We start from the raw sequence: 22,362 nt of genomic DNA on the forward strand, positions 1-22,362 counted from the left end.
ACAATATCATTCCTTACAAAGCTCAAGGCCCCTTATGAAATGAAGGAACCAGGGAAGTCCAGTAAAAGTAGCTGTATATATTTTACTGTCAGTGATGTTAGGGCTTTACCTGTCCTGTCTTAAGATTCCCAGATTATCTGTAGGAAGTACAATAAGCCACAGCCTACAAAAGAAAGCTGAAAACATTGTATCCATTCTCCTTTTCATTCCTTGAAATTTCACTCTGTGGTAAAAATACTGTAAAGCAGGGCTGTTCAACCCCTGGCAAGCAGGTCTCACAAAGATCTGCTCCTTTGTGGCTCATGAGAATATCCTTCCATACCCAAGATGCCGGGATTGCGCAGTCAGTATAGCGACTGTACAGGATGGATGGTCAAGAGATTGGAGTTCAAGTCCCAGTAAGAGAAAGATTTTTCTCCACTCTACGTCATTCAGACTGGTTCTGCAGCCCAGCCAGCCTCCTACACAATGGGTACTGGGGGCTCTTTCCCAGGGAGCAAAGTGGCTGGAGTGTGCTGCTGACCACTCACTTCCAACTAGTACCAAAGAATGTGTGGATCTATACTTCCACTCCCCCATGTCTTAATGGTATAGTGCCTAATTAATTAAGGACAGCGACAACTTTACTACCTTTACCCAAGATATGTTTTAACTCTTTCCTCGTCTTGAAAGAAAGCAATGAATGTTCTTAGAAAAACTTATAATTGACTTCACAGGCCACCTTACAAATAACCTATAAAAGTAGGGAATTTGTATGAATCCATGAGCGTATGTAACATAAGCTGATTTTTAAAGCACTACCAAGGTGGCGAATATTTATATCCATATACTGAAAAAATTGTTTATTCTGTACTATCAATGTTTTTACATATATTATGCAGCCTTTCTATTGCTAACTAGGGAATAGGTCTTATCAGTTGTAACGCCATTTAGACTGGAGACGGCCCGACGTTTCAGAAGAACGTATCCTTACCATCTTCTGGGGTGAAGAAACCAACCAACTAAAAAACTAGAATAAGCAGGTGGCAAGCTCATCGCCCTGCCCGCCGCGGGTTTCTTGGTTGGCTTACCCTTAACCCTGAAGATGGTAACGGTATCTTCCTCTGAAACGTCAGGCTGTCCTCAATCTGCATAGAATTAACCCCAGAAGAACACATCCTTCATATAGTCTACCCTGAAAACCTCAAATTCAACAAGGTATCATATGGTCTCTCAGAGGTCTCAAGTTGGTCACCCCTGCTTAAACAGTAAAGGAGGGTGGCTTGAGTTAGAACAGGTACTAGCATTTTGCAGGTAAGGGTGTGTTTCTGTGGGATGGCTAATGGCCTGCCTTTCCTCCCTCACAGAATGGAAGAATTGTAACTACTTTCTTCCATCCCAGGCCAGCCAGTGAAGTCAGAGTATAGAAAACTAAACCTAGGGCATCTAGTGCCCATAAAGCAGGAAGAGGAAGACAAAGGAGGAGGCAGGAGATATGCTGGAGAAGGAGAAGTGGATGCAAGAAGGTACCACAAGAGAGGAGGGAAAGGGCGAAACAACCTGCCAGGATATCTCATCTTCATTCCAATCTGGTCTCCTAAATAGAAATTTGCAGCCTTGCCCTTAATCTGCCCAGTATAATTATCTCAAGCCATTTGTGTAAAAATATCATCTTTGATGAAAAATATAAGGTGGAATGTGAAACATTATTCAATATTAGTACTCACAGGATCAAATAATTCTGTACTAGCAGATTAATTTCCTTCTCTGGCCAAGAACTATAAACATCCTTTACTTCAGTCCCAACCCCTTCATTATTTAAACAAGGCTGATAAGCTTTCAACAGTTTCTATATTCACCTGTGTGAAGGGGAGAGGTTCTGAGGTAGCCCCACATGCCCCGCACACACTCTGCTCCACAAGTGTCATAGCGAACTTCTGATGTGGAATGCAGTGGCGGGCATTGCACATGTCCTCTGCCTCTCCACTGGCAATGTGGAAGTGGATCCTCAACAGGATATTCTCCTATAACAAGATCAAGTAAGGTTTACACAAAAGTCTTGGCCATAGTGAACAAACATATTCATAATCCCTACAATTAACAATATGCTGTCACTGTGTAAAGGAGGTGTGGAGGTAAAAATCTATACATTTTAGCCTTGGTACCATACTGGTGTTAGTCATACACAATTGGATGAGATGCAGGATATGGTAATGACGAGAACAATTCCTACAGTCATGCTGAGAACTGGACTCATACATCCAGTCACCTTATATACGAATGAATTAGATTTAGATGGCACAGGATGTGATCCAGAGACTGTTGTAATGCTACACCTCACTGGATTGGTCTATCATATACTGGACTGAACTAAGCTAACTCAATATGACATACAGTGACTATTGTAGTCGTTCACTGATGCTACTAGATCGGCATAAATTGAAAAGGATCTGATGATGAGTCGCTTTGCTGTCACCATGGCTAGTGAATCTGATCAAGATTCTGCAGGATGGTGACAGTTGTCTTTTAGTCGGTCATTTAATTTTTCCTGTTATAACTGTTAATGAATTGGTCTGAAGAATCCAAATAAACCACTCACAAAGCACTCGGCGGCATCATCCATGAAACCAAGTTGGAAGCGCTGCTGGTCGAAGAAGGACTCTGCCAAGGCCCTGCGCAATGTGTCAGGAGGCAGTGCACTCTCCTGGCTGAACTGCAGTTGCGAGAACAGCTCCTGCCGGCAAACAAGCATTCATTCATAGATGAATGTACATAGCAAGCACTACTAGTCTTCAAAAGTTCTGAAAAATCCAGCAGTGAAATCTGCTTGTGTCCAGAGGCACTGACAACGTTTCACATCTAAAGGTGATAAATTCTGCAGTGAGTTTATCAAGAGGCGACTTGTCAGGTTGTCTATACTTGATTGACCTGATTAAGCACAGATGTGTTCTGGGACAGAAGCAAGGACACATATCTGGGTCTAGAGATGATAAATTTATTTGTAAGAAACATAAACGAATCCTCAGATATAACTTCATGGAGCTGAGCCCTCCTGAGAAGAAGCCTATTGTGCAGCTACTCAAGAACTTCCCAGCAATTTATGGGGTCCAAAAGTTCATTATCTTGTTTACAAGAGCCATCCACTGGTCCCTATCCTAAGCCAGATCCATCCAGTCCATACCACCCAAGCTTATCTAAGATCAACTTTAATACTGTCCTCCTACATGCATTCATCTTCTCCCCCATTCGTGTTACATTTCCTGCCCATCTGATCTTCTTAGACTGAGTATTCTAATTATACGAGTATTTGGTGAAGAGCACAAGTTATGAAGCTCCTCATTATGCAGTTTTCTCTGATCTCGCATCACTTAATCCATCTTGGGTCCAAATATTCCCCTCAGCGCTCTGTTCTCAAACCCCCTCAGTCTATGTTCCTCCCTCAATGTCAGTGACCAAGTTTCACACCCATACAGAACCACAAGCAGAATAATAGTTCTGCATATTCTAATTTTTATGTTTTTAGACAGCAGACAAAAGGTTCTGGTTTGAATGGTAGCAAGCATTACCCGAAATCAATCTCCTCTTAATTTCTGCCTGAATCAAGTGTTGATTTCTCACTGTCATTCCCAAATATTTGAATTGTGCTACATTTTCAAAATCTCTGTTAGCTATCTTTATATCATGGTTTTGTTCTCCATTCTGGTGGCAAGGCAGCAACATATTTCTCCGTGCTTACTTCTAGACCAACCTCCTTACTGGTGCCAAATTTTCTGTTTTTCTTTATGATATCTAAGTTATCACCCAGTAGATTCACATCATCAGCATAGACCAACAGCTGGTGTGTCCCATTTTATTTCTTTCACCTGGTTTTCCTGGACCTTCCTAATGGCCTACTCTAAAGCGAGCATGTCCAACGTGTCGATCGTGATCGACTGGTCGATCGCGGGATGATTTTTGGTCAATCTCATAGGCCTATAAGGAAATTATACATGAAAAGCATGTAAATTCACTTGTAATTTAATATGATTATATTAAGATTTTGAAGGGAAAATACGTATTAAAGTAGTCTGTACTTTCAATTTATGTTGCTTTTACAACAAACATCATGTGTCGTGTTATTTTTACCAATATTTTTGCTTAAAGCGAGGTACGACGATAGGAGGGGGTGGTAGATCACTGGCAGTTTTGACACTAAAAAGTCGATCAGAACCTGTCTGAAGTTGGACATGCCTGTTCTAGACAATCGGTTCACAGATGGCGGTGAGGTTGTCAGCCATACGCGCCGGCCGCGCTTTACCCCNTAGGAAAATTATCAGACAAATGTTTACCTATACAGACTTTACTATACATTTTATTTAAACACATTTGAATCGGCCTAACGAATTTTATGGGTACACCAAACTCTATGAGAACACTGTACATTACTTCCCTCCTAACCAAAACATAGGTTTTCTTTAAGTCTATAAACAGCTGATGTGCTGGCTCATTGTACTGCAATTTTTTCTCCAGTATCTGACGAGTGCAAAACATCTCACCAGTAGTTGAGCCCGTTATATGGAAGCCCACACTGATGATCCCCAATAATTTCATCTATATAGGAACTTAACCTAGAGAGGATATTGGATAATATTTTGTATGAAGTTGAAAAGAGTGATATCACACAAAATTTACTATATGCAATTTTATCGCCCTTCTTGTGAGCTGGTACAGTAATGCACTTCATGAACTTTGATGTTCAGCACTGTATTAAATGTACATAGGTAGGTGTCAGCTTATACATGTTCTGAAGTTTTCATGGCCATAATTGTTAAGACTCTGGTCTTCTTGGTTGAGACATCATATCCAATAACTGCAAATGCTATCCCCTACCAGTTTATTAAAGTATAGTGCTTCAGCCTACAATTCTAACACACGCTTATCATTACTACCATCACAGAGCTACTATAAATTTGAAGGTGTAACCACAACAGAAATTAGAAATTACAGGGGCAATTTTCATGACACGGCGCTAAGGTTAAAAAGACCTACTGCCAAATGAGGAAGATACAAATGATAAATAGGAGGGGATGTAGAAGGAAGTGGACATGCATTTCAAGGTATTATTCTTACATTTAGACTTATGTGGAATGATTGAAAGAAACTTTCATAACACCACCAGTTCTCTTGCCAGGATTCGAACTGGGTACCTGCCGTGGGTCTGGTGTGCTAAAGGTGCACTAACCTGTTTGGTATAGGGGGCAAAAGTATACTGGTGTTTGTGAGAGAACTGGTACATCTCTGTTTTCTGACAAATGTAGATCTATTTTGTTCAAATTTTAAAAATTAATAGAATGGGGGATGATAAATATTAATTCTGGATGGATGGAAGGCATACACTGTAAAAGACGCTGTTCTAAACTACGATCCATGTGAGCACCTTCCGCCATTATGCAGCCTTTGTATTACTTGCTTATTTATTATTATTATTATTATTATTATTATTATTATTATTGTTCTTGTTGTTGTTGTTGGAGGGGGTGGGTTTCCCCATTCACCGCTACCAGTTTGATCTATTGTGCGTCCCCCTATAATCTTCTACCAGCCTCTATACCCTACCGGTATTGGTGCTTACCATCAGTCCCTACTCAGCCAGCGAGGTCGGCCTCTACGGGCTCAGAGGTATCTCAATGCTTCCCCCATCTACCAGAGGCGTTAGAGACTACTGTTGGGCGGGAAATGTCCTTAATTTAGCTCAGTGGCCTCCTTTGGAGACATGAAGTTCTTTTACGTGCTGTAAAGCTACGACACAGGACCCATGGCTTAAAGTCCCTCCCGGAGGACTTGTTCCCTGAATTTTTCCGCCATTAAAAATTCCACGACCTCCGCCTGGTTTGAACCCGCGTACCTTGAGTCATGAGGTGGGAACGTTACCCCTAGACTACGGAGGCCGCTTACTTGCTTACTTACTCATGGAGCTGAGCCCTTCTTGAGGAGCCGCCAATTCTGCAGCTACTCAAGAATTTCCCAGCATTTTATGGAACCTGAATGTTCATTAGCGTGTTCACAAGAGCCTTCCACTGGTCCCTATCCTGAGCTTGATCAGTCCAATCCACACCACCGCATCCCATCACTGTAAGATCCATTTTAATACTGCACACCCACCTACGCCTTGGTTTTCCCAGTGGTTCTTTCCTTCTGGCTTTCCCACCAATATCCATTCCTCGTCTCCCCCAGTCATGCTACATGCCCTGCCAACCTCATCCTCCTTGACTTGAGCATTCTAATTATACTTGGAGAAGAGTACAAGTTAAGCCTTCCTATTATGATTTATCTTTTGTCCCTTTGAAGTACCAGGGTTCTCTTTTTCTTTGTTTATGAGGAAACAAGAGTCGAATTCTTGCCAGAAGACAGAAGACTCAGGAATATCTCCATATTTGCAAGATGGCCCTATAATTTAGTGAAATGAGTCACCACCTCTGCAGACAAAACGGAATTGACGGCTACAGGCACATTCTGGCAACCCCACACAAACGTATTGTTCTTAAGACGTTCTGGGCTATTAAACGATTAAATTCTCGGATATTATAACTATGGCAAACGGAATATCGAAAGTGGGGCTCCTCACGCGATGTAAGATAGGCGTAGCGCTGCAACACATGGGATTCCCTGCGTGCATTCCAACCAGACAAGGCGATCAGAAAGCTACCAGGGGGTCAGGTATGCAGCCTCAAGTATTTGTGTGAAGATGTATGGGTCATCTGGCGACTCTCCATTCACGAATTGCAAGGGAACTCAGTATAATGAGCTTACAGGAATTCAATCACACGCAAGATTTAAATAGTGGGATGCAGTTATCTTCTGTTTTCGGCTAGAAAGCTTCACTTCTCCGGGAAATATAAAACGCAAAACGGTACCCACAGAGATTAGAAGCTACATGTGTTTCCTTGAATACTTCTTAACTGGCAGGACTGCAGTCGACAATATAAGAGACACTAACTAGTCTTCAGGTTTGTTGCAAAAACGTTTAATTATAATTGATTTCCGGAATGTAAAGGTAAAAAAAAGGGTAAATCTATCCCTGTAATATATCGTAGAGGCCCATAGGGCTGTGACGCGTAGAGGCTTCCACATTTTCTGGACAATCGGCTCACAGATAGTGGTGAAATTGTCAGCCTTACGCGCTGGGCGCCCTTTATACCCAGGAAGATCCCTGGTGCTCACTTACATTAGAGGCTGAGTCAACCCCTGAGCCATAGTGCGGTTGGGAGGATCAGGTCAATTGAAAAATCCAATGACCTCATCGGGAATCCAATCCACGACCTCGCGGCTTGAAGCACAGTGCCTCAATCAACTACGCTACCGCGCAATATTTCTCTCAATTCAGTTTTATGACATTCGGCTCCTCTCTCTGGTAGGCCTACAGACAGGCCATGAAGATAGAGCTGTTGCTATGAGTAGGCAATCACGAAGGAGTGTAGGTAAATCTCCACTCATTATCAATAACAGTGTTAAACTCGAGGTCACAGAAAGATGCCCCATGGATCGATCGCCTCGATATGTTCCTCAGGCTATTGTACGCTTCTTCCTCCAGAGTCCTACTTCCCCAGATGCACTGCTAGCCGTCTAGCCGCTCTCTTCATAGGAATGTCGGTAGTGACACGTTATGGTGCGGTCTACAAACGGAATCACAAGCATAAACTGCATGTAGATTCTAAAGGGTTCTGGCGGTGGTGTATAATACTCCGATAGGCAAAGTCCGAAAACCCAGTAATTCTGAACCAAATGCATGGTTATTACAAAAGATAAACACAGCCACAAAGTTCTACCTAGAATATTTTGCTTTATCATTTGTAAATAATAATGAAACAGTATCTCGGTAAGTGACTATTAAGCAGAAAACGCAAAGACGTATACGCTCTGAAGGAGAAGTGGGCTAAAAGAATATTCCGCTTATGAATCGTTCTTCCAGCACGAAATATAATTTTTCACATTTCGCATTAGCTGCCATTGGAAAGCAGGGTAATTAATAATTCATGCTTTTACAATGATGTAATAGATTAACAGCCGATCACGGTGGTCGCGCGGTCTAAGGCATGAAATGTCTTCGCCCGCTCGAACGCTGGGATCGTGGGCTCGAATACCATTTAAGGCATGGATGCTTTTCTGCGTTTGTGTTGTAGGTAGCGGCCTTGCGACGGGCTGATCCCCCTACAAGGAGTCCTCCCGACTGTCTTAGGATTAAGAAACTGAAGTGAAACAAAGTGTTTCACTGATGCCCTCTGCTCTAGTGGGAGCAACAGGAAAGAAGAAGAATAGAGTAACACATTAATTGTCTTTCATGCCGAATGTTACGTTTTAAAAACGAAAAAGACACATCAGGATGCATAAAATTACATTCCACATCTTACGTCATTTCCGCTCACCTACGTTCCTGACATAAACGGTGAGCACCGCTAGCCATACTGTCACTTTGATCAGCCCTGATCCTGCAGTAGATATGGTTCTACAAGCGGTGACAATGTTTGCGATGCGAGACCGTGCGGTCCGGCAGATGTTTCAGAGGAAGCCACTCAGCTTGCAGATTATTTACTGCTGGCTCGGCTTATTCGTCGAACTTGAAGATGGAGGGAGTACGTTCCTCTTTAAACTTCCACAGGACTAGCAGGCGTCGCGTCCCAGGAAACAGTGCCTTCCACTATCACATCGCTTACATACAGAAATCCTCAGTTCCTATTCTCGCGCACTTTATTGTGCTTTACTCCACATTATCTTCATCCGAAATATTATTTTGAAAAGAAAGAAAAAATTTGTTCTAATTAACTGAAACAAAGGTTTCCCTGTGCCTACTAGGCATGAGAACCAAAATGAGCGTGGCGGCACTAGTCAGACGGGAGAGGAAATTCATGATCCGTCCACCTTTACCCCGTAGAGAATTTTGGTGTGGAGGAGACTCGACGGGCCGCAGGGACGGTGACAGAGGTAGAAGGTAAAGTAGTCCTTGTGTTTAACTAAGTAAGCATTACGCCATGAAGGCGTATGGGGGAGTATATGTATAGATCCACGTTTTCTTGACCTCGGCACTATCTGGAGTTGAATCGCCAGCTTCACGCCAGGGCCGCTTTACTCCCTGGGAAAGAGCCCCCGGTACCCATTGGATAGGAGGCTGGGTGAACCCCAGAGTAGGTCTGGACCCGTGACACAGAAGTGAATAAATATCAAGATCCTAAAACGAAAATCGTAATGGACCTAACCCACATGATATAAAAGCGGATGTCAGTTGGTATAGCACTAGTTGCATGCCACGATAAGTGCCTGAGGCTCCGGGCTACAGCTATGTGGCCCAGTCAGCAGAGACTTGAGTGAGGCAGACGGAGTGCTGAAGCTGATGGCCTAATTTTGTCTGGTAACTGGCCCTAGGCGATCCGATCTATAGAAGGAACATCTGGGCAACAAATATACGTGGCTAATTGACCTGAGTAATTAGTCATAAAACTGGGAATTCAGCCCGTTATAGGACAGCATCTACTATATATATATATATATATATATATATACATGGTCCACATTGTGTCTGTGCCATGTTTTAGACTGGCTGAACCTGGTTCCCACAGAAATTCGCTGCTGAAAGAAAGCGCAAGAAACAGACAGCATGTGATGGGAACGCACGCGTACATCTATGTGCCAATGAAGTGCTGCTCTTGTTAAAACATATGACCGAAAACGTTTAAACAAAACATTGGGCGAAGAAGTTACGTCAAATCCCCGTGAACCCTAAATGATGGAGAGGCGAGGTAAATTTATAAATTGTGATTAAGAGGCCTGGTAGCCTATATGAGACAGAGTAAAATATGAAGGAATTTTTTTTCAAAAGCTGGGCTGATAAATCCTGAAAATATGCACCAAATCTGGTATTCGTTTCCATTTTATTAGTGACTGTACTGTGATATGTTTAACATTGCTACTTCATTAATATTATGTGTATGTGTGACTATAGACGGGGTTTGGATTAGAGATTGGGTTTACTGACAACTTATACACATGACTCGTGACTACACTTAATTATAGCGCCATGGCTAATCTCCACACTTTACAAATCACTAGAGCACAAGCAATATTTTCACTGGTCATTTCCCGATAACGGCTTTAAGAGTGGAGATTCTTCAGCTTCCACACTCACGCCATCCCCGGTTGGCCACCGTTTCACAACTGAACTAGGCTATAAGTCTTGAGTCTTATCTTACGAGCGACGGTCAGTCGGTCAGTCCGTCTTGGATTAAAGCACACATCTGGGGCTTACGAACAGATTGTTATTAATGTCAGACAGTTGCGGTTTGTTGATGTGGGGCGCTCTCTCTGACGAGAAGATGGGTCTGTTGTTTATAATTGCTGCTGGCTCTCGCCAGCGCAGTCATTCTCGGGTCCGAGTCCCGTGGGACTCGCGACCATATTTTACGGTCTCAGATTCGAGACTTTCCTCTTCGTCGCCTCCTACGAGTCGCAGGGCTACGATGGAGGTATTCGACCCCGCTTCCGCCCCGCTTATAACCCCTCGGCACGGACCGACAGAAAGCGACAGTTCTTCTATTGTTGCGTGCTTGTGTTTCGAACGTTACCTAGCAACTGCCGCTGTTTAGAGAGTCACCGATTAGCAAGGAGTATGCCATAATACAATTAACTAAAAAAATCTAATGACCCGTCAGGGGAAACCGAAGGATCAGCATTGGTGAAAACGCGTCCGAAATGAACACCAATCATTTTACTCTGACGGAATCAGGAACCTTGTGGGCGGGTGAGCCAAATGAACAGAAAAACAGTGATATGTCTAATTACTGTGAAATAACTGAACTTTATAAGATTTGAGGCTTTCACGGCGGTGACTATGAAGAAAGCAGTCTTCTGGGATTTGGCACCGTGTATATGTGGTGTTAACCGACGTTTCGGAGGAACGTATCGCCTCCATCTTCAGGGTAGAAGAAAAAATATAAGAAATCTGCAAGCGAAGAACCGGTAAAAGCAGACTGTTTTTAGCGGTTCTCACGGTCTCTTCGCTTGCAGATTTCTTATATTTTTTCTTCTACCCTGAAGATGGAGGCGATACGTTCCTCCGAAACGTCGGTTAACACCACATATACACGGTGCCAAATCCCAGAAGACTGCTTTCTTCAACTGAACTTTAATTTATTTACAAACTTCGCACCACCGGATTTTTCAGTCGTGAAAATCGTTAAACACGGCCTAAATCGGATTCACAATTTACTGTTCGTAGTACAAAATTTCACCCGCTTTTGGCTCCAATGTTTCATCATTTATCAACAGCCACTCTCTTATTTCTATTTTTGAAAACAATTAGCATGACAAAAGTCTGAATAATTCAGAATCCAACATTAAGTGTTACTGGTTTTGCTGTTACCTTACTTGGATGCCATACTCGTTAAGATTATTATAAGACAGAAAAATAGCGCACATTCGACTGCATATTACTTAGAACGGGTTTCATGAAAACTGAGCAATTTGTTCGAAGGTTTTATTGTTCCTTAAAACTCTATTTATAGAAACAATAAATACAGGGAAATTTGGATAAAAATTGCTATCTTCGATTTTCTTAATACTTTTCTAAACAAAGGAACATATCTTAAAAAATTTCATCTCTACATGTACATTTGAAACCCCCAGTCAGAGGTACTGCCTCTAAATAAAAATATATCGGTTCCCCACGTATTAAAGCACAACGTCCTATGAAATTTTTAAGACGAATAGAATTTAAAAGAGTAGCAGGCATTGACTGATACAAGCTTCCCATCCTTAGCAACATGTTCCGTTATCAAGACAACTACGTGAGATCTGCACACGTCACTTCCTGTTTCCTCGATGGCGGCTTGTGAACTTTCTCATCTGCAACTTCAAGTTCTCATATCTACGGGTGACAATAAACTTTACATAGGAGATATCCCGTGTCTTTGTTACTTGACGGATCTATCAAAGAAGTACTATGGAAAAAAACATAAAATGTTTACTGAGATTGAAGCAAATCTCTGGCCAAGCGTAAGATATTAACTCAACGCGATTCTACGTATTGACTGAAACACACACAACTCGACATTCTGTCAAAGACAACGATTCCATGTCACATGAATGACTGATTACATGGTACAGGATGTCTTAAGTAGTAAATAAAACTAGTCGAAATTTCTTGCTGTTTCTGACGCAAAATGTCCACCTCAGAAGCCCATTATTTAACCCTAAACTGAGTCACTTGAATCACTGCACACCTTTACATTTTTCCCAACAGTCACTTTTAATATCAGCCTTTCATCTACGCTTTTCGTTCTTCCATTTCTACTCGGGACCGATGGATAAGGCTTTCGTATGGTAAGCATGATACAGCTGTGAAGCCAGGTACTGGGTTCTGTGTCCTGGTAGTTGCTATGCTAACGTAACTTCACCAATGCGGACAAACCAATAAGACTGGACATGCGGTCACGTTTCTTTGCAATGTTAGGTGCCCGGAAATGCCATCTCGCCGTTCGTGAATCAGAGCCCTTGAGTCACGAAATTTCTAAATATTCCAGTCATTAAGCGTGAGAACACAAGTTAAAAGCCACTCTCTCTTTCTCTCTCGCTCACGTTGTGGTTTAGACCCAGTTAATGGTGCTAGAATGAAACGACAAAGCTCTGACGTCATCACAGCTTTCCACGTGGCTGCAATGTAGCATAAGCACGGTGTAAAACAAGGCCTGACAAAGTAGAAGTCTTTAATATATCGGTATAAAAATAATATATATAAAGAAAGAATAAGCAACCTTAAACATTCGTCTTGGTAGCGGCCATAGCACTTACCTCAAGTTTTCTTCGAACTACGCTGTACTTACTCGTATGTAGGCCTATATACTGCGTAAATATATTTAGATCTTCACACAAAATGGTCTTCGAATTATATCAGAATTTAATACGGCCGAATATAAATAACATTGATATTCCATACAAAATTTATAGAAATGTTTACGATCTACCCCCGTGAAGTAAAAAGTAAAGCTATCCCTGAAACAGGCCGTGAGGGCCCATAGGATTGTGAAACGTTGACAAACGGCTCAAAGATGGCGGTAAGATTGTCAGCCTTATGTGCCGGCCGCGCTTTACTCCCCAGGAAAATTATTTAATTAATTCCTGGTACTCATTTCTGTTAGAGGCAGAGTCGACCCCATGGCCATAGTGTGGTTGGAAGGATCAGGTCAAATGAAAAAATCCAATGACCTCATCGGGATTTGAACCCGCTACCTTCTGGCTTGTAACACAGTATCTCAATCAACTACGCTACCACGTGCCCACCGATCTACCCCCGTACCAAATTTTAACCATCTGGCTCCAATGGTTCCAATGGTTCATCAGTTACTGCCTCAAACTGAAAGACGTTCGTTCGTCATTTTGTTATTACTGTTTGTAGGTAGTCAGAAATGCGATGGTGGGATGATTCGCAACGGCTCCGTGAAAATCAGTCAACTGGTCCAAAAGTTGAAAGGAGGTACAAACATAAACTAAGCATGGCAATGCCATAAACACACTTCCTTTGTTTTATAAAGGGAAGTAAGCTAAAAAAGGCGAAACGTGGAGCGCAGAATCACAGTCAAGTTTATGAGTCACCCGGTAACTAGAAGCAAGTAGCCAAAGCCCACATCGCCCACATCAGAGTCCTCTAGAATCCATACATGGAAACTCCCCCGATGCTACCATTGTGTCTGTTCAGTGAGAAATCTCATCATCTTACTATATACCTCGCACTGTACTCTGTGCGGTCTCCATGTTGGGTTTGTACAACACAAATCTCTGGTTGATTAAGGTCATTAATCTTTAAGCTATGAAAATTGCCCAGTGGATGATTTCTCGCGGTTTATTCATACTCTCTTAGCACAAATCTTTATTTATTAAAGTCAGGCTATCTTCCTGTGCTTCTTCCGTCACCTGTTCTTAATCATCTTTGCTCCATACGCAAATCACCATTTTCCTGGACAGGCCTGCGTCAGATGCATTTTCTGAATCTGAAATGCTCGTGGACTCTGGGTCCATGCAGGAACAACACGTTGCACTAGCCCTTAGGTCCTTCAGAGAAGCCTTTTCTAAAACAATACTCTGGTTTTAATTACATATAATTATCTAGCTACACAGCAAACATCATTGTATTTGCTGCCTCCGAGTTCAGTCGTCTTGAGACTGACAATCATGCACACAAAGTTTCGACATGTTCACCGTAGGTGTCCATGGCCATCTGCAGAGGACGTCGGAAATTTTACATAACTGCAGTCGGTGTTTCTTCACTAATGCTTATCAATACTGACGAAATTTGTTTCAGTTCTTCGATTGTGTGTAGACTGTTTTTGTAAACTGTATCTTTCAGGAAGTCCCGTAAGAAATAACAACACGGGGTGCGACTTAGAGACTGTGGTGGCTAGGTCTACCTATATCAGAGCAGTTCTGGAAAAGGATTAAACAACAATCTGTCATTAAAATATTCATTTTGCATATCCAACAATGCATTTGCAGAGCATGGTTGAGACCATTCCTGCTGAAATAGTGTTTCGCCGAAAATGACACAATTCTTTGAAGAAATGGGATAAATTCTTCTTGTAGGACATGGAGACAGCGAGAAAGTTTTCTAGGGGGACGTGGAGATAACAGTTATCGTGCACAGTATTGCTGAAAAAATTAGGTCAACAATACAATTTGCTGACACAGCACGCCACACACACCGTGCGCTTTTTTGGATGTAACGGTGTCTCCATCGGGAGCCGGGATGGCGTAGTCGGTACATCAACTGGCTACGTGCTGAATGACAGGGGGATCGGAGTTCGAGTCCCGGTAGGGCCAAGAATTTTCTCTTCTCCACGTCACCCAAACCGGCTCTGGGGTCCGCCCAACCTCCTATCCAGTGGGTACCGGGGGCTCTTTCCCCGGACGTGAAGTTGATCATGCACCTCCAGTTAGTGCCGAGGTCAAGAAAATGTGCATCTATACATCCACTCTCCCATACGCCTTCATATCATAGTGCTTAATTAGTTAAGCACAGGGACAACCTTACCTTACCTTATCTTAACGATATCTCTACTGTGTTTTGTTGATGTTTACTGACCCACACATATGTATTCTGCTTATTCAAGTAGCCATTGAAATTAAAATATGCTTCCTCACTCAACCACATGCTTCGGGGCGCTGCTAGATTGCCCTTCAAAAACATCTTTCAGTCACCAAAGAAGTCAACTTTCTTGCATTCATTTTCATTCGGAATTAGCGCTGAATCATGATAAGTCTGGTAAAATATTTTCATTAAACAAGCACCCTGCTCTACCGAGTACGCTATCCTGATCATTGCGGTTCCATGACGCTGTCACAGGAGCAGCGCATTCTTCCGAGACTACCGAACTTAGAGGCACCAAAATATCATATTTGCTACGTAGTTAGGTAACTATATGCAATTAAAATTAGACGGTATCTTCATAAAGGCTCTATTGAAATCTATTCTTAAATAATTCCCCAGAATTCCAGTTATTAGTGCGCCAATAAATTGACAGCAACTTCTGGCCTCGTACGAGAGAATGGGATAAATTAACTAAAACTCTAACTTACAGAGTCGTTACATAAAGACGGAAACACCCTGGGGAACAGTTTTCAATACCTACAGCCGTGTAGGACAAAGGTCCTCTGTCTTTCTGTTTTGCTTTTTCACAACTTCGCCAGCCTTTACCAGAAATAATTAGCAAAGCTTAGCAGCCTGCGCCAAGAGACGATATAAGAAAGCTCCGAACAGCTTCTGAACTTCTTATACACCAACATCTAACTACTCAGAATTGTGCAAAACTAGAACAAAAGAAATACATCCGTTGCTAGATAACGAACCAATAAACACTCAATCTTAAGAAATTATTTTCCATGTGGTCCGTACCGTGGCAAAATAGGACGTCCATTTCTATGTAATTTAGTGGTAAACACTCCTACGAATTGTTGAGAGACGGTGTTTTCTGTGGGGTCCGCCTCGAGACTATAATAAGTGGTACAGAACCGAATCAAATCAGAGAATTGGGAGTTCAGAAGCTGTAAGAGAACTGAGACAGAATGAGAATATCGCGAGTCCTCGGCAGTAGACTGATTATGATCTGTTGTAATTTATTGTAATTAAGAGTGATTATAAAAGAAAATAAGGCGTCAATAACTCCAATCATCCAATCCAGAACTCGTCTTATAAGTCATGGAACCTCGGACATTCGACAATACATTATTTAAGACAGGGCATGAAATGTAAATATCCCAAGATGGCAGCCATGCTTACTTCCATACATTAAAATTCAAGAACCAGTATCTCCAGTCAGCAGACGATGCAAGGCGGGCGGAAGTCTGTACCTTATAGTTTACCTCCGCCGAAACAAACCATGACCAAATGTTAGCGTTGCTGCAGCGTAGTAACAAACGTACAAGTCATGTGGGGAGAAAAGGTTGCTCCAGAATAGTAAAGGACTGCACAACTAAATAGGACGTGACATCGTTTCTCCCTTGTTCTCTTTCTACCGTTACCATTGTCAATAATGTGTGTAAGTGTTGGTTACAGTTTATTATATTTTTTGGTCCTCTTTCACGAAACATTTAGCGCAGAAGACTGCGTGCTCACGTGGAAAATGCATCATAAAAATAAATTGGATGGTTTTACTACTGCCATTCTCTGTAATTTATTTACCTGCAAAGTGTTATGGCAACTGAAAGCAAGAAGCCCCGTAAGACTACTCAGTTAGTCTTTCAGGCGACTTAGAAAAAGCAACCAGGCGCAGCACAGTACTCAATCCACGAGTATATACATTAGTTTTACCCCTTCAAATATTCTACTTCACGTTTCACCAGCTGAAGTTGCCCTGTACCTAAGCATACCGTCATGAAGGAGTACAGAGAATGTGAACATAAAGTTCCACACATTCTTAACTCTGTTTCAGTTGGAGATGAATGGTCAGATTTAAGATCTGATCGTCTTTTATCCTAGAGAAAGTTCCCTTTTCTAATTGGAGTGGAGTTTGGGCGGGCACTAGAACTATTCTAGAAGTGGGGTTAGGAGAAAAATCCTAATTACCTTTACAGGAATCGAATCTCTGTAGTTCAATCTGCAGTCCGTCATTCTAATTAGCATAACAGAGCCGATGTGATATGCTATCCCCCTCCTATCAAAAATGAATTGTTTCATGCTTCATTTCACCATCTGTGTCAAGCGGGTCGAAGCAGAAATAGCAGAATGCTTATAACCAGGAACATGGAGGAGAGATAAAGGTAACGGGCCTGTCCCAGAACTTTACAGGAGCTGAACGGCTTAAATCCTCAAAACAACCGGTCTGTAAGCAGGCATTCTAACTGGTGATCTGGGAAAGTGAAGACAGCAAACGGTAGTGAGTCACTGTAAAGCATGATGCCAGAACTTGATAAAGAAGACTAAGATAAGCAACGAAAATCCTTAAAATACACTATCTCAAGGTCTACCAAGTATAAGTGATAACAGCTATGAAGCATAGTATCTGTTGATCTCAACATACCAATGCAGAAACAAAACGTTTTAAATCACGCATTAATTAAATTTACTAGTCTGCACGCATTTAGATGTCAAAGGAATTTCTAAGAACGCAAGAACTATATTCATAGTCCTACCGCATAATCCGCCACCTATGCATCAGCAACAAGAACAGACCCGCTGAATTTGCTGCACTTCTACATCCACTCTCATGCACGAACTCCATCACTGTAACATGCCCCTTATAGAATGAAGGTGTGCTCTTGGTATTCTCTCGCTATACGAGCCGGGAGAGCGTAGTCGGTATAGCGACTAGCTACTGACTGGACGACCGAGGGGTCGAAACTCGAGTCTCGGTAGGGTCAAGAATTTTCTCTTCTCGAAATGGTTCAGACCGGCTCTGGAGCCCATCGAGCCTCCTATCCAATTGGTACGGGGGGCTCTTTCCCCGGGAGTAAAGCGGCATGGGCGTTAAGCTGACCACTCACCTCTAGCTAATACCGAGGTCAAGAAAGTGTGGATCTATACATTCACTCCCCATAAGCCTTTATGGCGTAGTGCTCAATTACTTATGCACAAGGACAGCTTTACCTTTTACCTTTATCATTTCACTATAAAAACACAGTTAAAATTCTGGAGTAATGTCCACTGTCGAATGAAAGCAGTAAACGCTAAATAAAGTACCGAAAAATCAAGCATTACGCATAAATGTCACAATAAAGCGACATTTTTGTGTTCCGACTGATTTCGGTAATCCTCCCTCGCTACTAAACATCGCCATTCTAATCCTGTTTCACTCTGATAGTATTTGCACCGCTTTTCAACGCCTGCTAGATGTGGCAACTCTCCGTCACATACGAAAAGCGTATAGCCTATACACATTTCTGTTGAGGTTCATCCAAGTTCATAATTCGAAGGTTTGTATACTTTGTTCGCAAACGGGTTCCCGAAGTCAAATACTTATCCAGTAATCGATTGCATGTTCATATCCGAGTGCATGCTACTCCATGTGTCTTTGTCTCCCAATATGGGCAACCTGTTAAAATGATCGTGCTAAGTCTGGAAATCTCGTTTCAAATGTTTCGTACAACGAAGGTGCATCTCTGCAGATATTTCGTAGCATCACATAAAATGTGGCACGAGTGGTGAGCAGGAAAGGAATATTAAAGCAGGCGATCAAGGCTCATGCAAATGCTTTCTATTCCTCGGTCACTGAAAAATTATACAACTTAATTAGGTTTTGAGCGCTCAATGGATCATGCGTGATTTTACAGGAACCAGCAGACGTTATCCCGGAATCCGTTAGAGGTGATAAAAAGATCCTTGCCGATTTCAAGGACGTTAGATTCAAGAACTCAAATTCGAAACGCCTACTTTCCAATTCCCGCCAGATGCACTGCTCATTATGTGAAACTGCTAATCTCTGTGCTAAGAACCAAATCCGACAGTCATTCGACAAAACCACGACACCCATAATAGGTAGCAACCTAGGAGCACGAGCCTAACTCTTTTCAAACAAAAAAAGTATCTGGTTCGGTCTTTTGGCTTATTTACGGTATTGAACATTTATATATGCGACCCACCGTCAAAAGGGAATCAAAAGAATGTTTATAAAATACGCATTTCGGAAGGATATGGAATAATCAATCTGATATATTTGAAAAATTTTGAACTTAACTAACGCGACTCGTTTCGGTTTCGATGAGCAGGGCATAAGCAGAGAAATTTTCTTCTCCACCGAGTCCAACACAACTTCGCTCTATTCCAATGGGTACCGAGAACTCACTTTTCGGAAGGAGAAGTAAAGTCGACTAGGAAGTAAAGTTGATATCTCAGTGATATTTCGACGGCCATGTAACGTATCTCCACTTCTTACACGCCTCATTTTACTGTTCTCGCATGAGTCTGGAAGCACTAAGGAAAACAGCAGAAAATCTTAAGGAAAGATAGATTGTATTCGAGCCTAAATACAAATCAGCAGCACTAGTTTCGATATGGTGACTTTCCTCTCTGCTAGGTCGGGTCTTCATCAAAACAGCTTCCATTCGAAATAGTCTTGTTACAAGAAGGTCGCAAATTACGTAATTCGGTCACTTCTCCAAGTACGTAAGGCTCCGACACTGTAATTTGCTGGAAATTATCATATACGTATGGTGACTACACACCGGCTGGCCCAGACGTCACAGGAACGTGGCCACTGATGCGGTAAACTGAACGACACACAGTTACTTGGAGATATCAACGACGGAACACGACACGAGCCATCCACACTGCGCTTATACACGTAATTTCGGCGGTAGCTATAGTGTGGTAATTTAAATGTCTTTAAGTCATAAAAATGGAACGAAGCGCAGCATACAAGCGTTATTCTGAAAGTAATCTCCGCTGAGCTGTAAACAAATCAAAGATAAAAAATTATTAAATACAAAAAATACGTACATATTTAAGCTACTTCTCAAGGTAGTCACCGCCCGAATGGAAACATTTGTATCGGGAAACAAGATTCTGTATGCCTGTGTCAAAAATGTCCGACGCCTGTGAGCTCTGCCACGTTTTGATACTTTCCATTAATTCCTCATTATTACTGAAGTACTGTGATCCAAACCAGTTTCAGGTAGGTAAACAGGTGGTAGTCACTCAAGCGAGATCAGGGATGTAAAGAGGGTGGCAAACAACTCACAGTTGAAATTCTACAGCAGTGCTCGAGTAGGAGCAGCTGTATGCGGACGTGCATTGGCAATGGAGGAGCACTACACCGTAAGTCAGCATTCCACGGTTTTTGTTCTGAATAGTCCTATGCAGTTTTTTTTTGTGTTTCGCAATACACTTCTGACGCTATTTCGGTCCCTTGTTGCAGGAATTACATCATCGGCACTCCTTTCCTGTCCCAGAAAACAGTTGCCAATAGCTTTCTGGCAGACGTTTGTTTAAACTTTTCCGGCTTGTCTGTTGAATGTGTGTGCATCCACTGCTTTGACTGCGCTTTGGTTTCAACATTCACAAGCGAAACTCAGGTTTCATCACCTGATACTCGTAAAATGTGATTGAGAAATTCATTGCCATCTTTGTGGTATCACTCTAAAAAAAGTCAAAGCAGAAGCTATCCTCTGCATTTTATGCGCACCCGTGAGCATTTTCAGAACCCATCTTTCGCAGAATTTGCGATAGTCCAGCCTACCTATGCTAATCTCGCAGAGAACTGTGCGTGAAATTTGTTGAAATTGGCACGATAGTTCTGATATTGTGAAGCACCGTATTTCACAAAGTTTTTAAACACTTTGAACAAGATCATCACTCATTACAAATAGCCGACAACTTCGTTCTTCACCGTGAATATTTGATCGACCATCTTTAAACATTCTACACCATTGTGTTGTAGTTCAATCACTCATTACATTCTGGCTGCAAACTGCAGCGCAGAAGTCACGATGGATTTCCGTAACACTAACGATTTTAGCGTGGAGAAAGCGGATAACAGCGCGAATTTCGCAGCTAGTGGGATTATCAATCACAGCTCCCTCGGGAAAGATAAGAATAAACACTAGTTGACCGGTTATATGATGGTTTACAAGGCAATGAATAGTGTGACGTTACCACGTCTGCGCGAGCTATCCCCTGCATAAGTTGTCTAGAATAAAAGGAGGTTACCTTCCGAACAGCCCTCGTATAAAATATATCTAAATCCACTGTTCAATAAATATTTTGCCTCAGTTTTCAAACGGCAGCAAGTAAAATGCATGAAACTAAACCTGAAAAAGCATGCGTGGGCAGCACTTAATTTTGTTATAGTTGAGATCCTCACGGCGTTGTACAAGTTGGGATGTGACGCCGTGTAGTCTAGTAGTTAATGTTTCAGAGGACGTACTGCTTCCATCTTTCGTGTCGAAGGGTATGTATGTATGTATGTATGTATGTAAGGAATGGGTTATCAAAACCGGCCCCCACACTGCGACTTCCCATGACCTGTTTTGCTTCCCCTTGGATTAGCCCTTTATTAATCCTACACTTTTAACAAAGTGTAGTACCCTGCATATGGGGGCGTCATAAGAGTCAGTTGGTTCCATAAAAAACTGACCCAAGTAACGAAATCTTAAGTAAGCTATGGCCTCACATTCACACAGGATGTGTGCTGCTGATTCGTTTGCTTGTAGGCACCTTTCACAAGTTGGGTTATCTGTCAGTCCCAACTTGAAAAGGTGTCGTTTCAGGTGGCAGTGTCCGGTAAGTAATCCTACCACCCATCTTAGTTGATCTCTGTTTAATCTCAATACGTCTGTCGAAGAGTTAAGTCGAGCGATCAACAAGCCAGCAACATATTATCCGATCCTGAAGATGGAGGCATAACGTCATCCGAACGTGGAACTACACAGCGATAGCACACTTCAACAGTTACTGTACATGTAGTCAATTAACTTCCTGGCTATCAACTGGCGAAACGCAAGCAGAACTAGTGACGAAGAAGGAAGCTGTACTCGTATTATAAAATGGCAGGCTCTAACACTTTTTTGATCATTCGACAACATCGAAAGTAACTCATCAACATAGGCCGGGCCATAGCTCAAGCGGTTAGATGCTGGCTTCCCACCGCGGCGGTCCGGTTTCGAGCCTGGGTCTGGTCAAGTGGGATTTGTGGTGGACAAAATGGCGCTGGGGAGGGGTTTCTTCGAGTACTTAGGTTTCCCCTGCCAATCTTCATTCCACCAAATTCTCCATCATCATAATCACCCGGGGCAGGCTACAATAGGCCAATCAGTGGCCGCCATGCCAAGTGGAACCAGTTGGACTCCACGTCTCACTAAGTGAATTTAAACATTTGTTTTGTTCTAAAAACAAACGAAGAAACCAAATGAATATCTTGAACTTCACACAGTCGT

General features: G+C 42.3%; 1 protein-coding gene across 3 annotated transcripts in view; it reads right to left on the reverse strand.

Moving 5' to 3' along the window:
• The window catches only part of LOC111868640, a 202,021-nt gene that overhangs the window by 14,053 nt on the left and 165,606 nt on the right, over positions 1-22,362 (reverse strand). For all 3 annotated transcript variants that reach the window (XM_023859492.2, XM_023859483.2, XM_023859502.2), the window contains 2 exons: positions 2,579-2,713; positions 1,839-2,003 (listed from right to left, as the gene is read on the reverse strand). In XM_023859492.2, coding sequence (XP_023715260.1) covers positions 1,839-2,003; positions 2,579-2,713 — 300 coding nt within the window. The remainder of the gene's footprint in view (positions 1-1,838; positions 2,004-2,578; positions 2,714-22,362) is intronic.

The sequence above is a fragment of the Cryptotermes secundus genome, unplaced genomic scaffold (assembly GCF_002891405.2).
Source record: "Cryptotermes secundus unplaced genomic scaffold, Csec_1.0 scaffold280, whole genome shotgun sequence".
NCBI lineage: Eukaryota > Metazoa > Arthropoda > Insecta > Blattodea > Kalotermitidae > Cryptotermes > Cryptotermes secundus.